At 41.1% G+C, this 12,973-nt stretch overlaps 1 protein-coding gene across 1 annotated transcript in view; it reads right to left on the bottom strand.

Annotated features, from left to right (window-relative positions):
* Positions 1–12,080, bottom strand: part of LOC146975628 (kinase suppressor of Ras 1-like) — a 49,548-nt gene extending 37,468 nt beyond the window's left edge. The window contains exons 1-2 of the mRNA XM_085794835.1: positions 11,739–12,080; positions 3,220–3,360 (exon numbers count right to left, since the gene is read on the bottom strand). Of these exons, the coding sequence (XP_085650961.1) occupies positions 3,220–3,360; positions 11,739–11,930 (333 nt within the window). The 5' untranslated portion in view covers positions 11,931–12,080. The remainder of the gene's footprint in view (positions 1–3,219; positions 3,361–11,738) is intronic.
* Positions 12,081–12,973: the final 893 nt, after the last annotated feature.

The raw sequence follows: 12,973 nt of genomic DNA, 5'->3' as shown, positions 1-12,973 counted from the left end.
CGTCATGTTGTGTTTTTCTATCAATTAAGTTAATTTTCTGAATGAATAATTTTCCTCTAGAAAATCTGATGTAAATCTGAAAATGATCAACAAGTCTAGATTCTGATTGAAATATTTTCTCACTTCACTTGTTCAGTGTAAATTCTGACGTATTTCTCAGGTACAAAGACAAAAGATTACAGTTAAAAGAAAAACAACAAAACTTAGAGTGAAGGATTTGAACTGAGATGTTCTCCTCCAGCTGCAGGGTCGAGTATTATTAGGATTTGATCTTTATATATAACCCCTTTTTTAAAAATGGTCATTTAAAAAGAACAGAAAATTCAGAACAAGGTTGAATTGATTGATTGATCTGGTTTGGTGCACATTTTTAAGAGATTTCTTTTTTTTAACCTGTGGTTGTGCACAGTCAGTACACTGGCTGCAGTAGATCCTAATCAGTGCATCAGCAGAGTGCAGTATTACACTGCAGCTGCAGATCAGCTGAGGGAAATCAGAAAGCGGCGTAATACAGTGTGCTCTGTACAGTAGGTGAATTTCAAGTTAGAAGCACAGGGGTTCAAAAATGACAAAAAAAGTTGTAGTGTACTTAAGGATAGTGATATTTTCAAGAGAAGATAAACTGTTGTAAATATTCAACATTAAGTGAACATTCAAACTGCTATTGGATTAAAAGTGTCGGAAAAACACATTTTTTCTTGTGCCAAACATGAAGCTACGGGTGCACCAAGTCAGTTCTCCTGGCTGGAAAAATTTACAAAAAAATAAACTGAGACTATCCCTCAAAGATCAACTGAACGAAGCTTTAAACCTTGCATGAAGAATCACATGTTTAAAACTGATGCAAAATTTGGTGATTTTGCCTCAAAGTTAGGTTTAATATAACCAAAAGTTAAACTTCTTCTACCACTGCAGAAGGTTATTACTGTCATAAAACTCAGTGATTGTGATGAGTCATGACATGGAACATAATGACACATCTGTTTTATAGTCTATTATTAGATTCACTCCCATAACGATATTTGTTAATGGGCTGGGTTCACACCAGTTTGACAAGTTGGCTGAAAATAGTAAAAAGAATCTGGGGAATCCCAGGAACACCCAGAGACAAGATGATGTAAATAAATACTAAATAAATCCACTTTAGATCCGGTTCTCAGTCGGTACAATCCTTGTTCTTCACCGTTCACACCAGAGTTAAAAAGATGAAGGTCCATCAACAGACATCTCATCTGTGACTTTATATTCTTGCAAATGATGAAAAGCAGAACTGAATAATATCTAATAATAGATTCAAAAGGATTTGGATAGAACTCATCCTTATGTCAAGTGTAAGAGTCAGTTATTTTTATTCTGATATGATAAACCTGCTGTCATGACATGGTCGAAACAAGATCAGTTCTGCTAAATAACTGGCCTCAGAGTATGACAACACGGCCAAAACATCGAGGTTTTAAGATGAGCTGAGAGTTTGAGCAGACCAACCTCCAGTAAAACACTGGACTCATTCAACACGTTGGCTGACGTGGTGTTGTGGAGCCTTTCAGATCTGCTTTCAGATAAGTTCATTGAACTGAACCTGCCTCTCACTCAGTGCCTGTAAATGACCTGCTGATCACCTCGACTTCAGTTCCACTTCTGCTTGAACATGAAACACCTTTGACATCACTGACCACAAAATCCTGTTGAATCATCTCCAGTATCAACGCTGACATCACCGCACTGAAACGCTTTCATGCCGGTCTGTATGAGCAGGATGTACACGGTTGTTATCAACAGATCATCATATTCTTTACTGGGGGTTCCCCAAGGCTCCATCCTGGGCCCACTGCTCTTTTCACTCATTACGTTTTTCATTTCATGCAGACAACACCAGATTTGAATTCCGGTCCTGCCAGACTCAAGAGTCGACTCTCAGACTCATTGTGTAACTACATTTAGATGTTGCATGTACTTCCTCCACCTAAACCAGACTCAATGGACCAGAAACAAAAGAGCGTCTCTCAGGCTTTGGTACCAGTGCAATTATTCCATATTCAACAGTTAGAAATCCTGGTGTCTGCAAAGAAGAAACTTTCATCAATAAATAACTTTTCCATGTGACAATCTAGTCACATTGTTCAATTCTCACTCCTGCATTCAACTCGCCTGGATTTAGATTCAGGATAAGTAAGAGTACTTCAATGAACCCAATGGGATTGTTAAGTAAATAAAAAAATATATATGACAGACAAAATAGATAAAGAGGAAGTAAAACATTTTTAAAAATATATATGAATTCAAAAATATGAAAACTACGACCACCCCCTCATGGTCGTTTGCCTCCAACCTCTAAGTATAAAATAACAGTTCCCAGGTCACATCCATATCAAAGTCTTAAAGCAGAAGTAAGTGATATATTTGTGTTAATATAAGTCTTAAATAGTTATATCTTCCGACAGCAATCACTTACATAGAGTGTTTGGACTGAAACACGGGTCTCTCAGTCCCTCTGCTCTGCTCTGAGCCGAAGAGAAAACATTTATCGTATCCTACAGTTTTTATCCAATGAGGAGAGAGAACGGCATGCAGGGCTGTGTGTGCAGCCAAGGAACGCCGTGAATGTGGCGACGTAGGGACGAGGACTGTTATGGTGCGTTCAAGGAAACTCGTATTTTTCCGACCGTGAAGTGGTACCAGTTCGATCTGGTACGAGTTCACCGGTCGGAAGTTACGAGTGGCCGTTATAGTGACTTTCACCGGTAAAACAGGTCGGAAAAACACGAGTGGGTTGCCTGAAACGCTACAAAGTCGTAAGTTGTGACTTGAAGCTGTAATTTACGATTTCAAAAGCCTGCCTGGAACGCAGCATTAGCGAAAACGACCGGACCACTTACTTCTGCTTTAAGCAACAGCTATTAAGTGTTTTTGTTAGGCCACATTTGAAGGGATTCCCTTGAAGACAAAAGTCATATTTTGTGAGGTCACTTCAGTGTGTGAATGTGTGTGTGAATGGGTGAATGTGATGTACTGTAAAGCGCTTTGGGTATCGTTCAGGTATAGTAAAAGCGCTATATAAAATACAGACCATTTACCATTTTACCTCTGACCACTAAAATCTAATCAGTTCATCCTCTGAAACACTCTATACACCTTACACTTCATATGTATCAGGCCATTTCAAGAAATATTACCAGTCAACTAAACAGAAGACAAAGTAAACAGAGATTTAAACGCCACCTGTATGAACCGTGGCGTGAGGTCGGCCGTCAGCAGCCAGTTCTCCAGCTTCGGGTATCCGTCCAGAGCTGCAGGTCGCTCCCTCTCCGGCACCTTCTGCTTCCACTGCAGCTGTGTCCACATGTACTTGGTCAGCTTCACCTGTAGGGGGCGACACACACCACACACTGCTTCACTACTCACTGAGCTTGGTCAAAGAAAACATTCAAACATTCAAACATCTGTCTGTCAAAGCCCTAAATGACAGAAGTTTTTTTTTGTTTTGTTTGTTTTTTGGTCTTTGGTACAATTCCTTCCAACCAAGTGTTTTATACAAACCTTTAAAGTTGATACAGTTCAATAAGCTTTTTCTCAGTCTGTATAAATCGTCCTAATCGCTCTGGTGTTAATTCAACAATTACTACATTTATGAGACTCAAATTTAGGGCTCAGAGTTATTTTGAGACAAACCCCGACCTTCTCATTATAGCAGACCCTAAATGTCAAGAGGTGTGTGTGTGTAAAGCAGTAGTGAGAAATGAGAGTTCAGTTTGAGGAAATCCCCCCTGACTGGTGGTCCACAGCAACGTCTGCTGTTAAACCGTCCAGAAAACTGTTAAAATATGTGTGAAGCTCTGCAGACACAGTCACACCACGACACATGAGTAGAATTATCCTGCAGACTTTACCTTTATTAACTAGCTGTGATCAGAGAGGCTGTTCTTTAAAACCATGCAGTCTCACATGCAACTGTTTTCTGTTTTCAGGCCACATTGCAGCAGCAGATCTTCAGTTTGTAGCAACTTAAGTGTAACTTTTCCCACTGAAGGATGAATAAAGTTTTTTTTTTCATTTTAACTTAAAACCTGAAGAACAAAAAAAAAGCCAAGTGGATCTCATGCATTGTCTTCCTCGTGGTCACCTGACCACGCTGACCGAAGCCCTTCTTGCCCAATTACTGACGGTCATTTCTAGGAAGAGTCCCAGCGGTTCCCAAATTCTTCTATTTCACAACAATTGACGTCACAGTTCTCCAAAAAAAAAGAAAAAAAAAACTTAAGAGCTTCAGAAATCTACCGTTTTATCCAAACAGAGTTTGTTGGCTGGTTCTTTCTCCAACGCTCCCACAAGCTACTTTACTAAAACAATTTATTAATTCAACATGTAACCCATCAGTAAACTAAGTATTATACTGTATATTAATACTAGAAATTAATAGTAAAGTCTAATGCCACATTGCTTAGATTCAGCATGCCGAAAGCAAGAAACAACACTCAACCATTCACAGATCACACGTCGTCACGTCACTGGGTAAAAAACATGGAGGCAGTTTGAATATTATATATTATAGCTTCCATTTCCTCCACAGAAATAAAAAGCCTTTTGATATTTCCCTCTGAACAGTTTGAGCCACCAACCAATAACATACAGCTGAATAAAGTGATAAGAGGAGACGGATCTGGTGGTTCTTGTGGCTTTCTTTAGATAAAAGTATCAAAACTTATTTAGTGACACATAAACACAGTCCAATAATATCAATCACTCTACATTATGACACTTTAACTGATAATATTTTGATGCTACTTTGCAGGAATTTCACTTGTAACAATTTTTTTCTGCACTGTGAATTCACTGTTTTTCTACAGTCAAAGTTTTGAAGTTTCCCTGCCGAAAGATTCTTCTACAAACTTTAAAACGTTAACAGTGATCAGTGTTGGTCCCTGAGGTGACACGTCCTGGTGCTTAGAGATGAAACAGGAGGTTTGCACTGAACCACACCTGGACCCTGGACCAGCAGAGCGAGGAGCCTGCAGGTCTTTAAAACTCTTTAAAAGACTGATGCATGTCATCTCCAGGTCAGTAACACACAGTAACACACTGTGTCCATCCCAGCTGAAGAGTCGTTAGAGGTTGTTCACCTGAACGCGTCAAGGTGTCATCAGTATTTATACTGAAAACAAAGCATGTGGGTATTTTGACTTACATCAGACACAGTGAAAAGTTTACAGTCGTGTTAACACCTTTGTGACGCAGCAGAGTTTAATGCTAAAATCAGCCTGCAAAATAAACCAGATACACATTTTGGGCCACATGTCTGTTTCTTCTCTATATGTTAGCACCAGCCAGCACCTTAAGATAACAGCTGGAATCTGCCCAGATGTGGCACATGTTGGGACATTAAATTTCTCCATGTGATGTAAGAGCAGAAACAACATTGATGCTCATGTTCACACAAGAGTCGTGACTGTGACTTGACATGAGAAAACAAGCTTCAGCAAAGAAATCGGTGAAAAAAATTAAAGGTCAAAGAGGAGGAGAAGAATGACAGAGGAGAGAGAGAGAGAGAGAGAGAGAGAAAACCAGAGCAGTTGGAAAACCACATGGGGCTTTCCTGACGAACACGAACACTTTGCATCGACTCACTTGTTGAGCCTGTTGTGGTGTCGCAGGTCGAATGAGGCTGCAGACGTTTCCACCTTAAAACTGGTTTCATCTGTTTGTTTTTAATCAATCTTTGAAGCAGAAATTGGAGCAGAACCTGTTTAGTCTGGCTTTTCCTCTACATCATCATCATCATCATCATCATCATCATCATCATCATCATCATCATCATCACACTGTGTCAATGTCACACCTACAGTAATTACAGTTATAGATTCATTTTGAAACAAAGAGGAGAATCACTGCACAGAAGCTGCTGCACCGTACTGCACATGGTTACTGAGCTAATGTGACCAATGTGGTTGCCGGGACAATGCTCAGTATGCCCGATGGCCAGTCCAGCCATGGTTGCTATAGGGATGCCTCTGGTGAGTTTCGAACACCGCTCTCCTGCACTGCGGGCGACAATGCAAACCGTTTCGCTAAGAGTCAATGTCAATGTCAATGACCACTAGGCAGTTGGGTTTGCATGTCTTTTTATGGGTGAGTGAGTTTAACTTCAGTAGAACAACCAAACACTATTGGACATTGGTCAGTTTGTTTCCTTACAATCACCATATCTAGCTTGTTAGCTTAGCTTGTTAAAGCCCCTACAAGGAACTTTTAACTGGATATGCAAAAGTCGCTAGTTTCTGCTGATGTCTCTGTGTGACGTGCAACAGCAAATGAGCCCATCAGTATGAAGATAAGCTGTTTCTAAATAGTGAAACTGGGAAGCAGTGGTTGGAGACGGCACACGTGACAGGGCTCAAGACTGTCCCGTTGTCCTGGGGACATAAAAATATGTATTTAGGAATATGGGGTACAGTCACAACACAGACGGTGTGCAACTTCTTGCAGCAGGAGACTCCTGCAAACTACCATGTCGTGCCACAGCTGCAGGACACAGAGTGGGAAGCTCCTCCATACCGGAGACAGCCAAGGCAGGCGGGGCAGCTCGGTCTCACCTGCCGAGCCCTGGTCCTCCTCATCGGCCCCGAGTTACAAACACCCGGCGGGTGAAAGCGAGATGGTTGGTTTATGCTCCATCCAGCCGAGTTTCTCCGCTCCTCTCTTCAACTCAGGGAGCTATAACGTCAGCCTGCTCCGCTGTCCTGACTGGCTGTTCTAAAGTATTTTAAATACATTTATTTCCAATGGAATTTGCCTAAAACTGCTCACAAAAAAGTTAGTCTGGAGCCTTGACGCACAAGCCAGATAAGCGTCTTTACGACAATACACGCTAGAGCTCATGGAAAATGCAGTGTTCATTCTGGCAAAACACTACCGCTTTTGTCCACAGGGGTCTCCAAAATCAACACAAAATTAAAGTTCTTTGTAGGGCTTTAACTAGTTATGGAGCTAATGAATAAGCCTTTGAGCAAGATGTCTAGCTGATGTTAAAGAAGTGTTTCATTGCCACAGTTGTAAACCCAGCTAAGTCTCAGCTCCACACTCCTCCACCTCTGGTCCCATTTCTGGATCCGCTAAAACTGGCGTGAAGCTTCAGACCTGGAGGCGTCAGAGTTTACACAGAATTTAGCAGTGAAAGAATTAAAAAAAATTATCAGAAGTCGAAGTAAACCAAACAAAGATGAGGCTGGTCTCAGTGTTTGGTTGATTGAACTCAGTGTGAAGTTATTAACATGAGTGCACAGTGTTCATGTGTGTTTATGCATGAGTTGCTTGGACTCATGTATCTTTACATCTGCATGTGACATATTGTTTTTAGTTCCTATATTTGTCTGTGGGACCTGACGGTTTGTTTCTTTGAAGTTGTCGGGTCTTAACTTAGAGATTATCTTTCTTATGATTTGGCGAAACAACTATAACTGAACTGAAGTGAATTTCATGTTTGCTGTTTGTGCTTCTGTGTTGAACTGATCTGCCGATTATTAATAATAATGTTACTGTTATGGTCCAAATGATGCTGTCTAAATAAACAGCATGGAGTCATGAAGGTGTGTGTGTGTGTGCGTTCAGCTTCAAAGGTCAACAGGAGGACAGGAAAAGGAAAGAGAGTCGTCAACGCTCTCAGCCACAGCAGAACAACTGAACACACACACACACACACACACACACACACACACACACACACACACCTCCCTCACTCCCTCTCTCCTCTGTCTGAAACATACACAACATAACACACAACATAGCCCGACACTCGTCTACACCCACACCCACTCTCTCTCTCTCTCACCAAACTCAACATGTTCAGAGAGTGTGGGAGGAACCACAGATATACACACATCAACAAGAGCCCTGTGCCCATCCCACACACACACACACACACACACACACACACACACACACACAGCCACATGGAAAATTAGTCAGAAAAAGGAAACCTGCTCATATCACAGAGCTGCGGTGATGTCGATGTCGATGAAAACACAGAGGATTTGACACTTTGAACACAACACTGGTGTCACTCTGTGAGTTTACATGATGTTCTGTTAGTCCAACTAAAACTGGACTTCAAAACACATGTAGCATCAGTCACACTGAACTCAAACTTCTTGTTAAGTCACACTAACACACCTCACTAAATGACCAGTCCCTCCAGAAAAATGCCATTACGAGTTTGCATAATTCAACGCACAATGAGCCAAAGCCCGTATATTATGCGGGTGGTCGCAATTTTTCCAAAGACACTGCACTGTTGCCACATAAATCGCCAGTGTCCATGCAAAATATGTGGGGCCTGCATGGTCACATAATCCCTGCATACGCTGCAAAAAAAAGTAACATATCTTGGCAGAAAATTGAAAAATGCTGCATGTTTACTTCATACAGGAGGAGCAACCATTTTCCACCCACTGCCTTGGAAAATTACATTATGTAAGAAGATAAACAAGGATAAACAAAGTGTTAGGGGAATCACTTCTGTTTCTCTTTCATCAAATCACATATTTTTTCCAGCTCCCACAATTTTAGAAAATTCCTGCATATTCCTTTTGCAAATGTATTAAAAAACCCACCACATAATCAAAGATTTTTGCTGCAACAGTCACAAAAAAACCTGCGTTTATTTCAAAGGATTGAAATGACCTTGGTGTTCTGCTTGAGTCGAACCGACTTTGGCTTCAAGGTTGACAGGATCTTTGCAGCCAACTCTAATAAATACACATCAACAAAAAGCCGTTTCTATGTGGCCGGAACGCCGAAACGATAACAAGCTTTTGCAGATACTCCGTCCTAAACCCATTTCCGTGTAAATGGGCCCTCACCCTGACCTTGTGCTCTTCAGAAAAGAGCCTAGTCAGGGTGATACTTTACGTCCACATGAGCTACTTTCACCAAATGCAATCATGGAAGAGCTCGGTATGAAAAAGGAAAAAAACAAAAATCATCTTTATTCTCCAGGGTGTGTGGGGGCGGACATGTTTCCTGTCAACCAGAGACAGAAGACTTGATGAGCCGCAGGACTTCAGAGGATTCAACACCAGACCAGACGAAGGAGTTAAAACATGGAGCCCAGTTCTATGGACTCCATGGACACAGTGATGGACTAAAGACGGACAAAACCTTCACCTCATCTATCAGACCTGATGCTGGGTCTGTCCCAGCTTGTGCATGTACAGTGGCAAGAAAAAGGATGTGAACCCAATGGATTTTCCTAGTTTTCTGAATTAATTACTTTCCAAAATAAAAAATAAAAAACACTACGGGGAAAATGTTTTGTGGACTGATGAAACTAAGATTACATTTTTTGGCGTTGCCGTTTATTTAGGCACCACATGCCTATTGCCATAATCCCTATAGTTTTAGGAGTAGGTTCATTACGTTTGAATATTTTTGTCTTTTTTATTTATTTGATAGCACGGAGTAGAGATAGACAGGAAAGGGGGAGGCAGAGAGAGGGGGAATGACATGCAGGAAAGGACTGTAGCCTCTACATGGGGCGGCCACTTTACCCACTAGCGCCACGCACCGCCCCGAGTAGGTTCATTACGTTTAATTGTTGGTGCAAGCTGTTTTTAGATCGGCGGGGCAGAGACGCAAGCTCTGCAAGGCGTGTAGTACTTTCGCCTTTCCCTCATCAAATACACAATCCAACAAATCCAAAATCCCCCTTTCGGAGCGGCCCAGACCTGAATCCGATAGCTGAAGCAGTTCTGTGAGGAACAATGGTCCAAACTCCTCCCCAGCATTGTGCAGGTCTGTTTAGCAGCTCAGTTGCCAAAGAAGGTTCAACCCCAACCCTAAATTCAAGGGCTCACTTACTTTTTCTACCAGCACTGTCAATGTTTAATGCATATGTTCGACACAAAATGTTATAATTGTTTGTGAGGTATTACTGTTGGTGTCATCTTGTGTCGTAGATCTCATCACATTTTATGACCAATTAATGCAGAAAACTAGGAAATTCTAAAGGGTTCACACACACACTTTTTCTGCCACTAACAGAGCACCATTTCACAAGATGAACCCAAAGGATTCTGGGAGCTAATTTTTAACCAAACAGATCAAACCTTGACAATAACAACAATAACAACAACAACAGGTAGCCTAGTTCAACAATGATCCTGAACACACAAAAAGAGACTGGGTCTAAACAGAATCTATACCAATTGTTTAAGTTTATTTTTAATCATTTTTTTAAATTACAAATGACAGGCTAACATTTAAATTCCCACCAATTCAGTGTTACGTTACCACCAGTATTCTGTGCATCTTCCTTTACTCTAGCGCACATCTGTCGATACGGTTCCGACATAATATTTTTCGGAAAGTGACGGTATTTAGGAATCTTTACGATCAATTAATTGTGGAGTTTAATACCGTGATTGATTGTGAAAACAAGTAATTGTGACATCCCTACTCTGCACTGTGAAGTATTTTATTTATATTTGCCTGCAGAGTAAACACTTAAGAGTCGGGACAGTTTGTCTCTTGGACCAAAGGGACGAGGACGTCACTCTGCACCTGATGAACCACTGATGTACAGTAACTCCACACGGCTCCTGTTCGTCCATGAGGGTTTTCTTTTGCAACGTACCAACCAACGCTTTCTGCACATTAGTGTGTGATGACATCATTCACTGTACCATGGCTTTCCCAGGCTCTGAGTGTGTGTGTGTGTGTGTGTGTGTGTGTGTGATGTGTCACAAACAGAGCTGATGAGACACAGATGACCTGCTGCGTTTGTTCACAGTTTGACGTCGTTTTGTTCCTGTTTTTAATCCACTTCAAGAAAACAGTGGTCAGGTTGTGTTGCAGCCAAACTTCAATTTTTCTTCTCCTCTTCCTCCCCTCTCAGTTTTTCACCTCACTACCGCACCACAAAAAAACACAGCGCCACCGTGTGGCACCATCCTGTCCCGGTGAGTCGACTGTTGTCCCTGTTTCTGTTGTCATATTGAGCCGGAGTGAACCGCAGTGATGTTTCCCTGAACCCTACAAACATCCAGTGTCCGAGTTCATCATCAGGCATTCAGTTGTTTCTCATTGAGATGTTTAAGGTCATCAAGGTCACTGCTGACATTCACTATACAGAAGGTGAGTTGATTCATAAGCAAAAAAGGCTTATACAAAATATTAAAGCTCCAGTCCATACAATACAAATGTAGTGTAAAGGAAGAGCAGCTCAGAGCCTCCTCTCCTCTGATTGGCTGTTACAAGAGCTCCAGAGGTGTTTTATGTTCTTATGTCCTCTTATGGACCAACACTTCAAAATAAAACACAGGAGAGGGAAAAATCTGAAGCTTTACATGAAACTCATTCAGGCCTGCTACAAGAAAACCAGCACAGTGACATCAGCTCTGTCCTGTTTTGTTGTCCCACTGGACATGGACATGGACAGACAACCACCTGTAACTGAATTCAGCCCTTTAGTTTTCTAATTTTATACTTTAATATTCACTTATTTAATTACAAACATCACTACAGCAGTGACACCTCCTCCAACAGAACTGATGTGATGATGGAGGAAGAGTTTACTATCAGTCAGGTCTCAGCAGGTCTTGATGAGGTCATGGTATGGGTTTGTGGTTCTGGTTTCTGGATCATTAGGATATTTAATAATAATAATAATAATAATAATAATAATAATAATAATAATAATAATAATAAGATGGCTGTAGGAGCTGGAGAACCAGGCTCCGTTACTTTACCTCCAGAGTGCGGATCTCCTGCCGGGTGAGGTCGTTGGTGGCGGTGCATCTGGTCCTGAGAGCCCGGAGGCTGGAGCTGGAGATGTCCACCAGGTTTTGGATGAGGCGGCACTGATGCAGAGCCTCCTCGGCGGCCCCCCGGACTCGGACCCGGACCTCCCCCCGGTCTCCTGTGCCCGCTCCTCCGTCCATTACGTCCACATCGGCGCGGCCCGCGTCTCAAACGGCGGCGACATGAGGACGCGTCGCGTTTCCTCCACACGACGCATCGTTTGAAAAACACGTTTCCGCGTTTTGAAGCTTTGAAGATTCAACAAGTTTCCTTCAGAAAGTTACCTGAAGTAAGAGGGTCACCACCACTTCCTGCTGGCACCTTCAAATTAAACCAAAAATCCTTGCGTGAAGTTCATAGCCTACAACTTCCTGTACGTCCCTGGATCAGTTTTTACGTGTTGTTTTCTTTTATTCTACTGTGTATAAAGAAAAATACTTAAAAGTATCATACTTACATTAACTGTTTTATTCAAGCCACGGTGCTTGTGTGGGCTATGCGAGCTTATTGGCTTGGTAGCCTATGTTATGTATGCGTAAAGTATATCCTTGATGATTGTGGTTTTTTTAAAAAAGAAAAGTGTTCAATACGTGAAATAACTGAAGAGGGTAGCCTGTATAAAGAAAGAGTTTTTTTATTTTTTAAATCACATCTTAAAGGAACCTTTGTCCTATTTTTTTTAACCTTGTCTTATTAAATGTGGTTTTTATTGTTTTATTTGTGTCATTTCCTCGTTTTGAAAAAGTTGAAGAACCGCAGTTTGACCTCTCTTGTCTTTTGCTATGATTGAGAGAACACTGTCACCTGCTGGCAGAGCTCTGTCAGTGCACATGGTCACATAAACCTGGTGATTTACTGTAATCACAGTTTGATTTTTAACTTGTTTACATTTTAAAGAAATGTATGTTTATTTAAACGCTTGCAGAGGAAACACAGAAACAACATTGAGAACATAATAAATTCACAGAAACTTTTCTCAAAACTTTTGTTTGAGAAATCTTACTAATTATTTCCCCTTAAATTTCCACTTATTGTTTGTTTTTATTGTGTCAACACAATCTTCATTCATCATAATGAGAGTTTATTGGAACACACAGAGACACAAATAAAGTAGGCTAATAATAATATAACTGTATGAAAACATTTGATTATTATAAATATATTTCAATGTAATAATATATTG

Source organism: Trachurus japonicus, chromosome 13, assembly GCF_045865225.1.
Source record: "Trachurus japonicus isolate A0001 chromosome 13, Traja_1.0".
NCBI lineage: Eukaryota > Metazoa > Chordata > Actinopteri > Carangiformes > Carangidae > Trachurus > Trachurus japonicus.
Note: the sequence above shows the minus strand (reverse complement) of the source record. Positions and strands in the feature narration are given on the sequence as shown.